Source organism: Bufo gargarizans, chromosome 4, assembly GCF_014858855.1.
Source record: "Bufo gargarizans isolate SCDJY-AF-19 chromosome 4, ASM1485885v1, whole genome shotgun sequence".
In the NCBI taxonomy this organism is placed as follows: Eukaryota; Metazoa; Chordata; class Amphibia; order Anura; family Bufonidae; genus Bufo; species Bufo gargarizans.
This window is the reverse complement of record NC_058083.1, coordinates 534,092,903-534,112,786: the sequence shown is the minus strand read 5'-3', so window position 1 is coordinate 534,112,786 and position 19,884 is coordinate 534,092,903. Positions and strand designations below refer to the sequence as shown.

Sequence of the window (19,884 nt, the reverse complement as noted above, 5' to 3'; positions counted from 1 at the left end):
CATTGGAGTCCAGGAGAAATGGGACTACTTAAAAGTGGCACTATTGAAGGCAACAGAAAATTGCATTAGGCTTGTCAGTAAAAGCAAAAAAAGGAAGAGACCACTATAGTAGAAGTGGCCAAAATCATTAAAAACAAAAAGATAGCATTTAGGAATTATATAAAAAAAAAAATGAGCATGACAGGCAAATTTATAAGATTAGGCAGAGAGAGGCCAAACAAGTTATAAGAGCTTCTAAAGCACAGGCAGAAGAGAAATTAGCTCAGTCAGGGAAAAAAGGCGATAAGGCATTCTTCAGATACATAAATGAAAAAAGGAATCTAAAACAAGGAATTACAAAATTAAAAACAAAAGAAGGAAGGTATATGGAAGAAGATAAAGAACTAGCTGACTGCCTCAATGAATACTTCTGTTCAGTTTTTACAAAGGAAAATGAAGGAAAAGGACCTCAGTTAGGAAAGAAGACTAATGAATCTTTTGATGCATGTGTCTTTACAGAGGAAGAGGTTCTAAGTCAACTGTCTAAAATTAATACAAATAAGTCACAGGGGCCTGATGGGATACACCCAAAGCTATTAAAAGAGCTCAGCGGTGAACTAGCAAAACCATTAACAGATTTATTTAACCAATCACTGGTAACAGGAGTCATTCCAAAAGATTGGAAATTAGCAAATGTTGTGCCCATTCACAAGAAAGGTAGTAGGGAGGAATCGGGCAACTATAGGCCAGTAAGCTTGACATCAATAGTGGGAAAATTAATGGAAACCATACTTAAGGAGAGGATTGTGGAACATCTAAAATCCCATGGATTGAAAGATGAAAAACAGCATGAGTTTACTTCAGGGAGATCATGTCAAACTAATCTTATTGATTTTTTTGATTGGGTGACTAAAATAATAGATGGAGGAGGTGCAGTAGACATCGCTTATCTAGACTTTAGTAAGGCTTTTGATACTGTCCCACACAGAAGGCTTATCAATAAATTGCAGTCTTTGGGCTTGGACTCCCATATTGTTGAATGGATTAGGCAGTGGCTGAGGGACAGACAACAGAGGGTTGTAGTCAATGGAGTATATTCAGACCAAGGTCTTGTTATCAGTGGGGTACCTCAGGGATCTGTTCTGGGACCCATATTGTTTAATATCTTTATGAGCGAAATTGCAGAAGGTCTCAATGGTAAGGTGTGTCTTTTTGCTGATGACACAAAGATTTGTAACAGGGTTGATGTTCCTGGAGGGATACACCAAATGGAAAAGGATTTAGGAAAACTAGAGGAATGGTCAAAAATCTGGCAACTAAAATTTTATGTTGATAAGTGCAAGATAATGCACCTGGGGCGTAAAAACCCAAGAGCAGAATATACAATCAGTGATACAGTCCTAACCTCAGTATCTGAGGAAAGGGATTTAGGGGTCATTATTTCAGAAGACTCAAAGGCTGACAGACAATGTCATAGAGCAGCAGGAAATGCCAGCAGAATGCTGGGGTGTATAGGGAGAGGCATTACCAGTAGAAAGAGGGAGGTGCTCATGCTGCTCTACAGAGCACTAGTGAGACCTCATTTGGAGTATTGTGCGCAGTACTGGAGACCATATCTCCAGAAGGATATTGATACTTTGGTGAGAGTTCAGAGAAGAGCTACTAAACTGGTACATGGATTGCAGGATAAAACTTACCAGGAAATATTAAAGGACCTTAACATGTATAGCTTGGAAGAAAGACGAGACAGAGGGGAGATGAGAGAAACTGCTAAATACATAAAGGGAATCAACAAGGTAAAAGAGGAGAGAAGATTTAAAAGAAGAAAGACTGCTACAAGAGGACATAGTTTTAAATTAGAGGGGCGAAGGTTTAAAAGTAATATCAGGAAGTATTACTTTACTGAGAGAGTAGTGGATGCATGGAATAGCCTTCCTGCAGAAGTGGCAGCTGCAAATACAGTGAAGGCGTTTAAGCATGCATGGGATAGGCATAAGGTCATCCTTCATATAAGCTAGGGCCAAGGGCTATTCATTGTATTCAGTATATGTGGCAGACTAGATGGGCCAAATGGTTCTTATCTGCCGACACATTCTATGTTTCTATGTTTGAACTGAACTAAACATACACTTTTAGCCCTACCAATGTGTTTATTGCTGCTAAAGGTTAGTCATGGTGGCCCTAACAGGTGACAATCACATCGGTGTCACGACCCTTGGTCATGGTCGTGACTCCTTGGGAGCCGCATGCGGTTGCCCGCGGCTTGGTGTTGTCAACCGCAGCTGGGGGCACTTAGTTGTTTGCCTCAGGTGCGGTTGCCGCGGACAATAGGCATGTGTGCGGTTGCCCTTGGCAACGTGTGATATTGTGCACCTCCTTGTTTGTTTGTTGTGCACGAGGTGATGTTTGTATGCACTAGGACTCCTCCCTTCACCTGCGGTTGTCCGCGGCAACGTCTGGTGCTGTTTGCATGCTGTGGAAGTGTCTCAGCCTGTGGGCTGTTCTTGAGGACACGCATGCCGTTGCCGTCGGAGATAGGTGAGTGAGTTTGTGTGTATGCACGTTTGTATGTATTATGTGCACTTCCCCTTATATGTGTGTTTTCCCTTCTGTGTGCTGGAAGGGTTAACTTCCTTCCCAGTGTGTGTGTTGTCACTGGGTGTGGTTGACTGGTGGGTGTGGCCTTTTGGCCTATATAGCCTGAGTCTCTTGCAGGCTTCAGTAGGTTGCTCTCAGCCATGCTGGCTGGAGTAGCCTCCTGTCTCCTCCATCTGCCTGGTGAGGACCATCCTTCTGGTCATAAAACCTCTGTTGGGAATTTCTATGTTTCACAGTGTTATTTAGGTGTGTGTGGGGTTTTATGTTAGTGCAGCTTGTGGTCCTGGGTTCCTGTGGGATGTCTGGTGTGTGCTGTGTTCGTTGGTGTCTGAACTGCAGCACCTGCAAATGGGATCCAGGGTTTGTTGTCTGAGGCAGGTGAGTGATTGTCATGGAACCATGAACCAGACGTACAACAAGAGATAAGTGGAAAATAAGAAGGTTTTATTGAAGAGCAAGCCGTAGCAAAGTCCGAACGGGTGGCTAAACCGAAGCAGGGTCTTGCGGAGACAGAGGTCAGGAACCAGAAGGGTAGTCAGACGAAGCCAGGAACAGGAACCAACGGGGTAGTCAGACGAAGCCGGAATCAGGAACCAACGGGGTAGTCAGACGAAGCCGGAATCAGGAACCAACGGGGTAGTCAGACGAGGCCAGGATCAGGAACCAGAAGCAGCAGCAGTCTTGGAAGCATGTGAACACAGGAGGACCAAGCAAGGAACTGAAGCCACAGACCTCCTATATATATGAGCTAGGCATCCAGCTCCTCCCAGTGGGAAGGAGGAGCCGCAGGGTGGGAGGCTACAAGAAAACCCAGAAACCAAGATGGCCGCCAGCACATGTCAAACGAAGGGAACAGCAAGGAGGTAAGACCATGACAGTACCTCCCCCTCAAGGGCCCCTCCTCCGCGGAGTAAGGAACGGTTTCTGAGGGAAGCGTGCGTGGAAGGCTCGGAGCAAGACAGGAGCATGGACATCTGCGGAGGGAACCCAGGAACGCTCCTCTGGACCATAACCACGCCAATGGACCAAAAACTGCACCCGGCCGCGGACCAGGCGTGAGTCCAGGATATTGCTCACCTCATACTCCTCACGATTGCCCACTTGGACCGGACGAGGCCGAGGAATCGAGGAAGTGAAACGATTACACACCAGTGGCTTCAACAGGGAGACATGAAACACGTTGGAGATCCGCATGCCAGGAGGAAGCGCAAGGGCATAGGCTACCGGGTTTACCCTGCGAAGCACTCGGAAGGGACCAACAAAGCGAGGCGCCAGCTTGGGAGTGGGCACTCGAAGGTTGAGGTTGCGGGTGGACAACCATACGCGGTCTCCGACCTGGTAGGAAGGAGCGGGCGCTCGTCTGCGATCAGCCTGGAGTTTCTGGCGCTGCGCAGAGACCTCAAGGGACCTCTGGATCTGTACCCAAGAAGCACGTAGGACGGAAAGGTGATCCTCCACAGCCGGAATATCCTGGGGAGAGAATACCTCCGGTAACACGGCAGGTTGGAACCCATAATTGGCCATGAAGGGAGACGTCCCAGAGGAAGAGTTCACCGCCGTGTTCCTGGCAAACTCAGCCCAAGGCAGGAGGTCAACCCAATTGTCTTGGTGATCGGAGACATAGCAACGAAGGAATTGCTCCAAGGCCTGATTGGATCGTTCTGCGGCCCCATTGGACTGAGGGTGGTAGGCCGAGGAGAAAGAGAGATGAATCCCCAACTGGGAGCAAAAGGCGCGCCAGAACCTGGACACAAACTGACTCCCCCGATCCGACACAATCTCCTTGGGCAAACCGTGCAACCGGAAGACCTCCCTGGCAAAAATCGAGGCCAACTCTTGTGCAGAGGGTAACTTCTTGAGAGGAACACAGTGGCACATTTTGGAAAACCGATCCACAATCATGAGAATGACCGTATGGCCTCGGGATGCAGGGAGGTCCACAATGAAATCCATCCCCAGGTGTGACCATGGACGCTCCCCGGTGGCTATGGGTTGCAAAAGGCCCAACGGAAGGTGCCGAGGGGACTTACTCTGGGCACAAACGGAGCATGCCGCTACATATGCGGCGATGTCGGAACGTAGAGAAGGCCACCAGAACAGACGTGAAACCGCCCAGGACAGCTGATTCTTTCCAGGGTGCCCCGCGGCCTTGGAGTTATGGTAGGTTCGCAACAACCGAGTGCGCAACTCCTCAGGCACAAAACATCTGCCGTTGGGTCTCCCAGAGGGAGCACCAGATTGAGCCGCCAAAATCTGCTCACCCAGAGGAGAAGTCAGGCTGGTGCGAATAGCGGCCAGGATCTGATTCGGGGGTATGACCGTAGTCGGAATCGACTCCTCCCCGGACAGCTCGGAGTACTGCCGTGATAAGGCATCCGCTCTGATGTTCTTGGAGCCGGGTAGGTAGGAGACCACGTAATTAAAACGTGACAAGAACAGAGCCCATCTGGCCTGACGTGGTGTCAATCTCTTGGCCTCAGAGAGGTAGGTCAGATTCTTGTGGTCCGTCAGGATGAGAACCGGAACCACCGAGCCCTCGAGCAAGTGCCTCCATTCTTTAAGGGCCTGCACGATGGCCAATAACTCCCTGTCACCAATCTGATAGTTGCACTCCGCGGAAGACAGTTTCCGGGAGTAAAACCCACAAGGAAGCAGAGGACCCTCTGGTGTTCTACGCTGAGACAGGAGGGCGCCTACTCCCGTCTCAGACGCGTCCACCTCGAGGACAAAAGGCAACCCAGGGTTGGGATGCGACAGAATCGGAGCCGACACAAAGGCGGACTTTAGAGCCTCAAAAGCTCGGATGGCCTCGAGCGGCCAGACCTGAGGATTACTGCCCTTCCTGGTCAGATCCGTGAGAGGCTTGGCTAGCATGGAAAAGTCCCTGATGAACTTCCGATAATAATTGGCGAAGCCCAAAAAGCGCTGCAGGGCACGAAGCCCACTGGGCTGGGGCCACTGTAAGACAGCCGAAACCTTCTCAGGATCCATGGAGAACCCCTCAGCGGAAATGATGTAACCTAAGAAGGTTACCTGGGATCGGTGAAATTCGCATTTCTCAAGCTTACCGAACAGCTTGTTCTCTCGTAAGCGTTGCAACACTCGTCTGACATCCAGAATGTGGGCCTCCATGGATGCAGAATATACCAAGATGTCATCCAAATAGACCACCACACACTGCTGCAACAGGTCACGGAAAACATCGTTGATGAATTCCTGGAAGACTGCGGGCGCATTGCACAACCCAAAGGGCATAACCAAGGATTCATAATGACCGGTCCTGGTGTTAAACGCGGTCTTCCACTCATCGCCCGCCTTGATCCTTACCAGGTTATATGCCGCCCTCAGGTCGAGTTTGGTAAAGACCGTGGCCCCTTTGAGGCGATCGAACAGCTCGGAAATCAAGGGTATCGGGTAAGCGTTCTTGATCGTGATGCGATTGAGACCCCTGTAATCGATGCAAGGCCTCAACTCGCCGCCCTTCTTTTTCACAAAGAAAAATCCAGCCCCTGCCGGGGACGAGGATTTGCGAATGTGTCCGCGTGAAAGCGCCTCCCTCACGTACTCCTCCATGGCCTCATTCTCCGCTACCGACAGTGGATAGACTTTGCCACGAGGAGGAACGGCACCGGATTGTAACTCTATGGCACAATCGTATGGGCGGTGCGGAGGTAGGGCAACCGCGCGCACCTTATCGAATACATCCCGGTACTCTTCGTATTCAGGAGGCAACAGAGAGTCCGAGGAAGTACACAGCAACTTGACAGGCCCATGGATGCAACTAGCCCCACACTGCGGTGACCACGAGAGGATCTCGACCGATCTCCAATCGAAAGTCGGATTATGCTTCTGGAGCCAGGGGTACCCCAAGACCACCGAGTAGTGTGGAGACGAAATAACCTGGAGACAGACCGACTCTCTGTGAACGGCACCAATGGCCATCCCCACTGGAAGGGTCTCATGAGTCACGTGTGGCGGCAGAAGGGGTCTGCCGTCTATCGCCTCAAGAGCCAGTGGGGAACCTCGAGGCTGCAGAGGAATGGAATTGGCGGCAACGAACACTCTATCAATGAACAAACCACCAGCACCAGAGTCCACCAACGCCTGGGTCGTCACCGAGCCCCCGACCCAGGAGAGGACAACCGTGATCAGTGGTTTGTCAACACGGGAAACCGGGGACGAGGAGACTCCACCCAAGATCTGCCCCCGACAGGACCTCAGGTGCGAGCGTTCTCCCGGACGGTTCGGACATGCCAACCGAAAATGCCCACCGAGACCACAGTACATGCATCGGCCCTCGCGTCTCCGGAGTACCCTCTCCCCCTCAGACAGGCGAGCAAACCCCCGCTGCATGGGTTCACCCCCAGACAAGTCATCCCCAGGAGGCGTGGGAGGAGAGGGAGGCACGGGTGGGACAGCAAACGTAGGCGCCAATCTGTTAGGAGACCTCCGCAGGCTCTCCTTAAAGGAAGGTCTCTCCCTGAGTCTGGTGTCAATCAAAATCAGGAAAGAAATAAGAGACTCGAGCTCCACTGGTAGGTCCTTAGCTGCAACCTCATCCTTCAAGGCATCCGAGAGACCATGAGAGAAAGCAGCGACCAGAGCCTCATTATTCCAGCCCACCTCTGCTGCCAGGGTACGAAACTCAATGGCGTATTCAGCTACGGATCGTGAACCCTGTCTGATGGACATAAGGAGCTTCGCAGCAGAGGCAGCACGAGCCGGCACATCGAATACCTTCCGAAGAGAAGCAACAAAACCGGAAAACTCGGCAACCACCGGATTGTTGTTCTCCCATAAAGGGCTGGCCCAGGCCAAGGCCTTGTCCGAGAGCAGCGAGATCAAGAAGCCCACCCTTGATCTCTCAGTAGGAAAGGCATGTGGCAGCAACTCGAAGTAAATGCCCACCTGGTTAAGGAAACCTCGGCACTGAGTTGGCTCTCCCCCAAAGCGCTGTGGAAGGGGGGCAGAACCGGTCATACCCTGAAACACCACAGGCGCAGCAACAGGTGTCAGGGTAGACTCTGGCGCAACAACCGGAGCGGCAGTAGGAGCGGGCCCAGGAGCGACAACCGACCCATCGGCAACGGAAGCTAAATGAGCCGTGCGTTCAAGCAGGGTTTGCAACGCCACAGCGAACCGACCCAACAGGTGATCCTGCTGATCAAGTCTGGCAACCAGCGTAGGTAGCGAGGGTGGCCCTGTACCGTCAGAATTCATGGCTTGGTCCTAATGTCATGGAACCATGAACCAGACGTACAACAAGAGATAAGTGGAAAATAAGAAGGTTTTATTGAAGAGCAAGCCGTAGCAAAGTCCGAACGGATGGCTAAACCGAAGCAGGGTCTTGCGGAGACAGAGGTCAGGAACCAGAAGGGTAGTCAGACGAAGCCAGGAACAGGAACCAACGGGGTAGTCAGACGAAGCCGGAATCAGGAACCAACGGGGTAGTCAGACGAAGCCGGAATCAGGAACCAACGGGGTAGTCAGACGAGGCCAGGATCAGGAACCAGAAGCAGCAGCAGTCTTGGAAGCATGTGAACACAGGAGGACCAAGCAAGGAACTGAAGCCACAGACCTCCTATATATATGAGCTAGGCATCCAGCTCCTCCCAGTGGGAAGGAGGAGCCGCAGGGTGGGAGGCTACAAGAAAACCCAGAAACCAAGATGGCCGCCAGCACATGTCAAACGAAGGGAACAGCAAGGAGGTAAGACCATGACAGTGATGTGTTGGTCCCATTTGCCTGTCACTGCCATAGCTGTTTTTGTATCCCCCTGTGTTGCTTGGCCGTTGAGACTCCTGCTCCTCCGTGTCTAGGAGGAGCAGGTCGTCTTACTCTGTCCCCTAGTTCAGGGCCGACTTGAGGGCTCGTAGGGACTTTTAGGTTCCGGCGTATGAGCCCTCCTACCACCAAGGTCGGCTCATACTGACAGGAGACAGGGTCAGCGTTAGGGACGCAATAGGAGGTGACCTGCTCCCTAACTCTGTGGTCCCGGCCAAGGGGTAACCCTATCATCTCCTGGCACCGCACGGCTGGGGGTTTCCCCCACCGCCAGCCGTGACAGTATGACCAGAAGGATGGTCCTCACCAGGCAGATGGAGGAGACAGGAGGCTGCTCCAGCCAGCATGGCTGAGAGCAACCTACTGAAGCCTGCAAGAGACTCAGGCTATATAGGCCAAAAGGCCACACCCACCAGTCAACCACACCCAGTGACAACACACACACTGGGAAGGAAGTTAACCCTTCTAGCACACAGAAGGGAAAACACGCATATAAGGGGAAGTGCACATAATACATACAAACGTGCATACACACAAACTCACTCACCTATCTCCGACGGCAACGGCATGCGTGGCAACCGTGTCCTCAAGAACAGCCCACAGGCCGAGACACTTCCACAGCATGCAAACAGCACCAGACGTTGCCGCGGACAACCGCAGGTGAAAGGAGGAGTCCTAGTGCATACAAACATCACCTCGTGCACAACAAACAAACAAGGAGGTGCACAATATCACACGTTGCCAAGGGCAACCGCACACATGCCTATTGTCCGCGGCAACCGCACCTGAGGCAAACAACTAAGTGCCCCCAGCTGCGGTTGACAACACCAAGCCGCGGGCAACCGCATGCGGCTCCCAATGAGTCACGACCATGACCAAGGGTCGTGACACTCCCTCCCCTCAAAGCCCCCCCCAACCGAAAAGGGAAGCTGGTGGGGCCAAACAACAGGGAGGGGGGGAGGGGCAATGCCTGCTAATCACCAGTGTCTCCCTCCAGTGCTGCCGCCAACAAACCTGGACCGTACACAACAGTCCCAGGTTGCCAGCCAACAAAGCAGACTGGAAGGGAGAACAACTGGAGGCACTGCCAGACAGATGCCCGTATCTCCCCCCAGGACTGCCGCCAACAGACCTGGACCTGGACCGTACACAACAGTCCCAGGTCGCCAGCCAACAAAGCAGTCCGGAGGAGGAGCACAGGACACCCGACAGATGCCCATATCTCCCCCCAGAACTGCCACCAACAGACCTGGACCGTACACAACAGTCCCAGGTCGCCAGCCAACAAAGCAGTCTGGAGGAAGAAAACAGGACACCGCATCCAACTCAGGGAAAACGTTCCTACTCCAGGTCGCTGCCAGCAGACACTCCCCAACCAGCACACCTGCCGGAACACCAAAGGAATGCTGCCAGCAGACGGCCAGAGATAGGAACCCTGAGAGGGACGAGGGGTCACCAACACGGACACGGTTAGCAAGGTGGCGGGGAAAAGCCACCAACCGTGCCGTTAACGGTGAACCCCGTAACGCTCTCCCTCCGGAGAACGCGCATGCACCCCAATGGTCAATGGATGCATGCTTCACCCTCTTACGAAGGAGACCAGGTGAGGTGCCAGTTCTGGTCAGGTGAGGTGCCAGTTCTGGTCATACTGTCACGGCTGGCGGTGGGGGAAACCCCCAGCCGTGCGGTGCCAGGAGATGATAGGGTTACCCCTTGGCCGGGACCACAGAGTTAGGGAGCAGGTCACCTCCTATTGCGTCCCTAACGCTGACCCTGTCTCCTGTCAGTATGAGCCGACCTTGGTGGTAGGAGGGCTCATACGCCGGAACCTAAAAGTCCCTACGAGCCCTCAAGTCGGCCCTGAACTAGGGGACAGAGTAAGACGACCTGCTCCTCCTAGACACGGAGGAGCAGGAGTCTCAACGGCCAAGCAACACAGGGGGATACAAAAACAGCTATGGCAGTGACAGGCAAATGGGACCAACACATCACTCACCTGCCTCAGACAACAAACCCTGGATCCCATGTGCAGGTGCTGCAGTTCAGACACCAACGAACACAGCACACACCAGACATCCCACAGGAACCCAGGACCACAAGCTGCACTAACATAAAACCCCACACACACCTAAATAACACTGTGAAACATAGAAATTCCCAACAGAGGTTTTATGACCAGAAGGATGGTCCTCACCAGGCAGATGGAGGAGACAGGAGGCTGCTCCAGCCAGCATGGCTGAGAGCAACCTACTGAAGCCTGCAAGAGACTCAGGCTATATAGGCCAAAAGGCCACACCCACCAGTCAACCACACCCAGTGACAACACACACACTGGGAAGGAAGTTAACCCTTCCAGCACACAGAAGGGAAAACACACATATAAGGGGAAGTGCACATAATACATACAAACGTGCATACACACAAACTCACTCACCTATCTCCGACAGCAACGGCATGCGTGGCAACCGTGTCCTCAAGAACAGCCCACAGGCCGAGACACTTCCACAGCATGCAAACAGCACCAGACGTTGCCGCGGACAACCGCAGGTGAAGGGAGGAGTCCTAGTGCATACAAACATCACCTCGTGCACAACAAACAAACAAGGAGGTGCACAATATCACACGTTGCCAAGGGCAACCGCACACATGCCTATTGTCCGCGGCAACCGCACCTGAGGCAAACAACTAAGTGCCCCCAGCTGCGGTTGACAACACCAAGCCGCGGGCAACCGCATGCGGCTCCCAAGGAGTCACGACCATGACCAAGGGTCGTGACAATCAGCTGGAGTCACAACAATTGGTACTTGAAGTTATTTATTAGTGGCTACTTGAGTTGAAGATAAGGTTAACCTTAGTTAGAGAATATACATTTTTTAGCAGATAGTTGTCTCTGTCTGACAAAACTGAAATAACTCTACATACGTGGACAATCCGCCCTAAATGGCGGTCCCCATCTGGTTGACAGTCCTTTACCTGGATAAGTGCACAGGACCTAAACTAGAGGGGAACAGAAGTCAGACAGGACAGGCTGGAACCAGAGAATAAATGTCAGAACCAAAATAAGAAATAATCTTGGAGTATAATACAAGAAAGATCAATACCACGAAGTCACATCAGGGGTGAAATCAGCAGGCAAAGGTAAAGTCAGAAGTGGGTCAGAGATGCAAACAATGGAGAAAAACATGTTTGTGTGGCAAGGAGGACCAAAACTGTGGCCAGCAGTTGCCTGTTTAAAGCCAACATGAAGCACAAAATGCCTATACCAAGCCCAATTGGTCCAGCTTCCCTGCTCTTTGATAGGCTGACCAGCCTCAAAGTCATAGAGGCTTTTACCCAAACGATGCCAGCAACGCAGCCATAGCAAGGCCAAGATTGCCGCAAAGGCACAGGCAGATAAGTACATGACATAACCTATACATATTTGGGAAAACCATAATCACACTTACCTGCAGAATGAAGGTAACATATGTTTATGCCATATTGTAAACAGTACAAAATTTCTAATGCAAACATCAATGGTGGCCCAAAATAGGCCGGCATTAAAGGGGCTTAGGGGATACAGAGGCTGTGAATTGAAAAGGATAGGTGTAAGTAAGAAAAGAAAGAAGAAAGTAGTCTTCATAATATATAAAGCACAAATAAAGCATGACAGCGAAGACAAAAGAGATGTATCAAAACTTGTAGAAAAAAAATGTAATCAACCAATCAAATCACGTCTTTAATTTTCCAAAAGCTGTCTCAAAAAGATAGTGGGAATGGGATTTTTTGCCACTAGCACCAGTTATGATAATTTCTCCTATTTACTTAAAGGGGTTCTGCAGTTTGTTTAAACTGATGATCTATCCTCTGGATAGATCATCAGCATCTGATCGACGGGGGTCCAACACCTGGGACCCCTGACAATAAGCTGTTTGAGAAGGCAGCGGCACTCCAGGTGCGCCGCGGCCTTCTCACTGTTTACTGCAGGCCCAATGACGTCACTACCAGTATCAATGGCCTGGGCAGGGATAAGCTCTGTTCACTTGAATGGAGCTTAGCCACGCCCAGGCCAGTTGATATTAGTCATGACGTCACTGGGCCTGTGGTAAACAGTGAGAAAGCCGTGGCGCTCCTAGAGCGTTGCTGCCTTCTTAAACAGCTGATCGGCAGGGGTCCCGGGTGTCGGACCCCCGCCGATAAGATGCTGATGATCTATCCAGAAGATAGGTCATCAGTTTAAACAAACTGAAGAACCCCTTTAATGTTTCTTGGCTTGCTATTGTCACAATACAGCTTTACTGATTAATAAAAAAAACAAAATTTGTTTTGGGAAAGTAAGAAACTTTTGCTTCATTTTTCAGGTAAAGACGGGATGAGAGTCTACCATAGGCATCTCCATTTTTCTTCCAATCACAAAGCAGAAGATAACAATACTACACGAACTAATTCTATAACTCCTAATGTACCCTCAGTCCTTCACAGCAGAGATCTATCCACTGATACTGATGGTCACAAGAAGCCTTCATTTAGTCAATCACAGACTGGTAAAACAAGAACTAAACATAAACGTGGAAAACATTTTAAAAGGAAATCTAATCTTTCCTTGGATGAGAAAATTAACGGAGATAAAATGTCATTTTCATCGTCAGAATGTGGAATATCTTTTACCAGGAAATTCATTCTGGATGGACATCAGAGAACTCACACAGGAAAGAGACCATTTTCATGTTCAGAATGTGATAAGTGTTTTAGTCGGAAATCACATCTTGTGAGCCATTTAAGAGTCCACACAGGGGAAAAGCCATTCTTGTGTTTAGGATGTGGGAAATGCTTTAGTCTGAATACGAATCTTCATAGACATCAGAAATCTCACACAGGGGAGAAGCCATTTTCATGTCCTGAATGTGGTAAGTGTTTTAGTCAGAAATCCGATCTTCATAGACATCAGAAAGGTCACACAGGGGAGAAGCCATATTCATGTTCAGAATGTGGGAAATGTTTTAGTCTGAAATCGTGTCTTGATGGACATCAGAGAACTCACACTGGAGAGAAGCCATTTTCATGTTCAGAATGTGGAAAATCTTTTAGTCGTAAATCAAATCTTGCTAAACATCAGAAAACTCACATGGAAAAGAGAAGCCAATATAGGTCACAATGCAAGACATAATGTAACTCACACATTCTTACTACAGATGGCAGGATCTCAGTCTGTGAATCAGTTATAGATACAAGCCAGGTCTTGTTTTAAAGCTGACAATCAGGTGAAAAGAAATCCAACACTGCATGGGGATCCAGGGAAAATCTCTTTTATTTCATGTGATAAAACATCCAACAGACCGGTTTAGAAGTTGCTAATATGTTTCAGACCAATCGGTCCTTACTCATAGGATAGTTTGCTATTTACTTCAAGGAAAGCGGCAGTTGGAGAATTTGACTGGAGCGGCACACCTGGTAACCTATTACACAGGTGTCCTAAGGTGAGCTGAGGGAGGATGGAAACCTTCCATTGATAACTATGCTATGAGTAAAGACTGTTGGGTCTTAAACATGTAAACAACTGCACCAGTAGGTTGGAAGTGCTACTGCATAGAATATAGAGATTTTATCTGGATCCCTGTGCAGTGCTGGATTTCTCTTCACGTTTGATAATTTGCTCCAAAACCTTCCAAGCATTTAAGGAGAATCCATGAGAAAAGGGGTGAGCTGAACTGTGTTATTTTTTTAAAGCTGACAATCTAGGCTTTAAAACAAGATCATGGTCCAAGGCCTTTAGAAACAGGTACCAGTGAAAGCTGCAGAAACCTGCATCTCTTACTCATGAGACAAATTCTAAGGGATATATCTCCTGATGTGAAGCAGGTAATGATCCTGTAGCAGCCCCAAAATGCTTGATGGCCTCTCACCTTGATAAGTGTACAGGACCTAAAGGGGAAAGAGAAGTCAGACAGGACAGGTTGGAACCAGAGAATGAAAGTCAGAACCAAATTGAGAAACAAACTCTGAGTATAATACCAAACAGGTCAATACCAGGAAGTCACATCAGGAGTCAAATAGTCGAAGTTAGGAATGGGTCAACGGTCAGAAATGCAGAGGTACAAACAGTGGCACGGAAGACCAATCACAGGCAACTGTGGCCAGCAGTTTCCTGTTTAAATACTCTGCCAACAAGAAGCACATCATGCCAACACCAAGCCCAATTGGTCCAGCTTCCCATAGCCACCATAGTGATGCCAAGATTGCCACGGTAGCGCGGGCAGATGAGTACATGGCATACCTATGCTTATTTGGGAAAACCATAATCATACTGACCTGCAAAATGGAGGTAACATTTTTTTATTCCATATGGTAAGCAGTGCAAATTTCCAAATGCAAATGGTGAAATTGCTGTTGTTTTTTCACATTCCCACACAGAAAAAGTTAATAAAATAAATCCATAAGTTGCACCTAAGACTGCCAAAAAAGTTGGAAGGCAACAGTGGAAAAGATGATTCATCCTAAATGCCTAAAATATGCCAGCAGTAATGGGGTTTGGGGATACAGAGGCTGAGAAATGAAAGGATAGGTGTAAGTACGAAAAGAAAGAAGAAAGTAGTCTTCATAATATATAAAGCACAAATAAAGCATGACAGCGAAGACAAAAGAGAACATGTATTAAAGCTTGTAGGGAAATAAAATTGAGTTGTTGCCCACGACAAACAATCAAATCCCTTTTTTAATTTTCCAAAAGCTGCCTGAAAAAGTATAGTTGGAATGGGATTGGTTGCCATTAGCACTGGTTTTGATAATTTCTCCTATTTACTTCATGTTTCCTAGCTTCATATTGTCTCAATAAAGCTTGATTAATATAAATAAAATTTGTTTTAGGAAATTTTTGTTTTTAGGAAAATTTTGTTTCATTTTCTAGGTGAAGACAGGATGAGAGACTCCTATAAGCATCTCCATTTACCACCCTATAATTAAGTAGAAGATAATGCCACACAAGATGATTCAATAATTCCTAATGTACCCTCAGTCCTTCACAGCGGAGATCTATCCACTGATACTGCTGGTCACAAGAAACCTTCATCTAAGCAATCATTAATTGGCAAAACAAGAAAAAAAATTGAAATATTTTAAAAGGAAATCTGATCTTTCCTTATATGAGAGAAATCACAGAGATAAAAGGTCATTTTCATGTTTAGAATGTGGAAAATCTGTTAGCAGGAAATTCATTCTGGATGGACATGAGAGAATTCACACAGTGGAGAGACCATTTTTATGTTCAGAATGTGGGAAATGCTTCAGTCGGAAATCACATCTTGTGACCCATCTAAGAATCCACTTAGGAGAAAAGTAATTTTTGTGTTTAGAATGTGGGAAATGTTTTAGTCAGAATTCAGATCTTCATAGATATCTCTGACCTCACGCAGGGGAGAAGTCATTTACTGTATGGTCTTAAATGTAATAAATATTTTAGTGTGAAATCAGGGCTTATAGAACATCTGAGAACTCACACAGGGGAGAAGCCATATTCATGCCCAGAATGTGGGAAATGTTTTAGTCAGAAATAAAGTCATGCTACACATGAGACAACTCACACTGAAGAGAGGACACTATCGGTCAGAAGTACAGGACATAATGCAACTCATACATTTTTACTACATTTGGCAGGATCTCAGCCTGTGAAGCAACTATCGATGCAAGCCAGGTCTTGTTTTAAAGCTGACAATCATGTTGACGTAGCGGCATGACGTAGGACGAAGGTGTGTCCCGCGCCCGCCCCCCCTCCCCCGCCTTCTGGCATCCGAGCACTGGTCCCTTGAGCCTGGCCACCTCTGTACCTGCCTGCTGAGTAAGATATGCGGGGCCTGGACCATACCTTCAGACTACCGCTTGCCGTCTGTCTGATTTACCATTTGATAGAAAGAGAGCCCAATTGGATGCGGTGAGCAGGAAATTCTGGAGCCTTGTGGAGGTCCGGCAGTGGATATCCTGCCCGAAATGGAAGCCTCGACACCATACACTCACCTTGATTGCAAGACTATATGCCTCGGGATTGGGGAGGAACGCTCGAAATTTGGGTTGACCATGCAAGATACCTCGAGATGGGGAGCAGACCTGCAAAGCACTTTCTCATCCGGATGAGTATTTTGCACCGTTTGTGAATATTTGTTATAGTGTGAGCATGTTTTTTTTTTTATCTTGTGGGCTTGCTTGGCCAGCTGGTCCAGTGATACATCTTTGACGGTCGTGTCGGGGGCTGGAGGTGGACGCAGCGATCTGAGTGTATGACCCCGTGTCGTATTGGCTGGGGCCTGGCGAGAACTCAAGTCCTCCTTTCTCTTTGGTTGTGTGGTTCAGGCTCTTCTCAAATGAGCTGCATGAACTAACAGTACTAACTGAATTAATAATACTAACTGTACTGAGGTGCGGTATGTTGTGCGGTGGTGGAAAAAGAAGACGGGTGGTTACCAGTTACTCAACCCTCGTTTAATGCCATCTACACGCAGAGAGCCACCACCGGGACCGAGGAGAGTTCCCGTCCAGTTGATCGGCTGTTGTGTTCCAACTGTCCTGCTGATGGTGGCTTGACCCTTATTGAGGACACTGTGGCTCCCTTCCATGCTTGCATGTCTTTCTTTTTGTCAATTATATGATAACAAAAACATAATATATCACATTAGTGTACATCAGAGGATACAATAATAGTGAAAGACCATTGAATCATCCCCCCAACTCTGTAGCTATATGGCAATAAGATCAGCAACAGTATCTCAGAAGTTGCATACATTTCTATTAAAAAGTAACAGTAGATTTACAACAAATTAGAGGCACGCCAATGTGGACTGTTACTCTGTGTAGGTTTTGACTAATGGGTTTACCTCTCATCGGCTGGGCCTACCCCATTTTTATCAGACAAATTCAAAATAGTGAAACAAAAAAAAAATTAACTCAAACTAACAAATGTCAGCTAGGATCTCTTCTGTTTAGCATAGAATTCTATTGCTTATATATAATAAACTCTCTAATTCAGGTGAGTGAATGTGATGACAGTGCCATCGTTTTCAGTTTTAAGATGTGGACATCTCTGAAGATCATGTCACGATGATATTGTCAAATTGTAAGCTGACGCGTATCGCTCATCCATGTGAGAGAGCCAGGGCTGCTATATTTTTAGGAATTCACAACTTGTATTATTCTCCCAACCCGCCAATTCTTCCATTCAACACAGGAAGTTCATTTTCTCATACAACATATTTAGGGTGGGTCCGTCTCCCTCCATTTAATTGGAATAAGAAGTTTTGCTGCTGTGATCATATGTGTAGCAAGATAAGATTTATTTGGCCTAAAATCCTTCTTGGGAAGCCACAGTAGTACTAGAGGGCCCGAGAGTTTCATTTGGGAGTGATAAACCTTGTTAATGGCAGACTCGACCTCGTACCAGAAATGTTTCAAACCACCAAATATGAGAGATGTTGCCCACTCCATCGGAACATCTCCAGCATTTATTAGATGGGATTAAGTTAATTCTATGAAGGAAGTCTGGGGTACGGTACCACCTAGTCAGTATCTTCACAGAGTTTTCTTGAACCTTGACGTACCTAGAAAAACCATGTGAATGGAATAAGACAAACGCCTTATTTAATTCATTTAGTGTAATGTTTAGTTCTTTCTCCCACTCCCTCAAATATGCCGGGTCTGCTGATCTCTGCAGGTCAGTAGTTGCCTGTAAATTAAAGATAAGCACTTTGCGGGAGTATTAGGAAGTAAAACATAATTCTCCAACCAGGTCGGATCCAGTAGAGGCAGGAATTTAGACTTTTTGAACTTGGCGCATGTGCTCTCAAAATCCCACTTCTGTATTGCACATTCTTCAGACAGGGGGCCCCCAGTGAGGGTGGTATAATAATCTGAGGTCGTTGATAATCGAGCAAGATCGCCTAATCTACAATCTTGGACAGCCGTCCAGACATTCGACCTAGTAATGAGGTGAGCCGAGAGCACACGTGGAAGTAAAGGAAGAAGCATTAGGGGGGATAGACGCTTGCAACTCATATTGAGTGCTGGAGAAGCATTACAGTGCTTAATAGTACAACTTGTAAGATCACTGACTACTTATTGTCTATTAGGTACTATGTTGTAACTCCAGAGAATGTGTTCTCTGTTCCTCCCTAGCAGAGCTCTTTCCATAGCTATATGAATGGGTGTCGAATGTGGTCCGGACAGGGCAACCCACCTCTCTAAGTGTATGGCTTGAATATATACTGATAAATCCGGCAGGGAAATACCACCTCCTTGTTTATTGCTCCTTGTGAGGAGGGAGAAGGATAATCTCGCCCTTCTACCAGCCCAGAGAAACTTTCCCATGATCACCTTTATTTTATTAAGGAACGTACCCGGAAAGGATATAGGTAGAGAGCGAAGAGTGTACATAATTTGCGGGAATACATATGGGGTTAGAACATTCTTTCTTCCCAGCCAAGACAGATTAGGTATTGTGGCCCTGGAAAGGAAGGATTGTATCTTATTTACTAAGGGTGCGTAATTAGGTCGGAAGAGGAGCTTCGGGTTTGCTGGGACTAAGATTCCTAAATATTTAAGGGGGCCATTTGAATGGGGTTGACTCAATAATGTGTCTCTTTTGAGTATGTTTAATCGATACTCCAAGGGCTTTGGACTTCTCCATGTTTATCTCCTAAAATTAGAGACTGTTCTAAATGATTTGAAAATCTCTAGCACATGGGGCATCGCTTCCCTGGGGTTAGTTATCATTAGCAGAAGGTCATCGGCAAACGCCGCCGTTTTATGTGAGACTCCTCCCACCCTCACCCCCCTGATTTTAGGGGATTGTCTAAATTTTAAGAGAAGGGTTTCCAGGGTTAGTATAAAAAGGGTAGGAGAAAGGGGGCAACCCTGCCTAGTTCCGTTTCTAATCTGAATGGCATCCGATAGAGTTCCGTTTACTAGTACTCGAGCAGATGGAGCTGAGTAGAGAGAAAAGATGGCATCAATGAGTTGATTAGGGAAGCCAAAAGCTTCTAAACTGGATCTCATATACAGCCAGCTAACTCTATCGAACGTATTTTCAGCATCCGTTCCTAGTAGTACTAACGGTGTCTTCTTTTCTTTGGCTATACTGCATGTAATACTCTGCTGATGTTATGTCTACCCTCTCTACCAGGTACAAATCCCACTTGTTCTTCCCCTATCAGCTCAGGAAGCAATTTAGAAATGCGTTGACTCAACAGCTTCGTCTACCATTTCAAATCTGTGTTGAGAAGCGAAATGGGGCGATAGCTGCCACACTCCTCTGGGTCCTTCCCTTCTTTATGTATAATGGTAATGTGTGCTGACTGAGCTTGTGGGGTGAGGGGGGAGCCTAGCATCAGAGAGTTGCACATTTTAGTAAAGTGTGGGATCAAGACATTTCTGAACTTTTTATAATAAGTGATAGGGTATACATCAGGGCCAGAACTTTTCCCAGACGGTATGGTATTTAGTATTTTTTCTACCTCCATCTCCATGAAGGGTAATAAAAGGTTATTCTTCCCTTCTTCAGAAATA

General features: G+C 47.7%; 2 protein-coding genes across 2 annotated transcripts in view; one reads left to right on the top strand and one right to left on the bottom strand.

The window, feature by feature from the left end:
• LOC122934825 (gastrula zinc finger protein XlCGF71.1-like) overlaps nucleotides 1-15,154 on the top strand; it is a 33,469-nt gene extending 18,315 nt beyond the window's left edge. Inside the window, exon 2 of the mRNA XM_044290530.1 lies at nucleotides 12,702-15,154. Coding sequence (XP_044146465.1) covers nucleotides 12,702-13,507 — 806 coding nt within the window. The 3' untranslated portion in view covers nucleotides 13,508-15,154. The remainder of the gene's footprint in view (nucleotides 1-12,701) is intronic.
• LOC122934742 (oocyte zinc finger protein XlCOF6-like) overlaps nucleotides 1-19,884 on the bottom strand; it is a 398,458-nt gene that overhangs the window by 310,440 nt on the left and 68,134 nt on the right. The gene's annotated exons all lie outside the window — the stretch shown is intronic.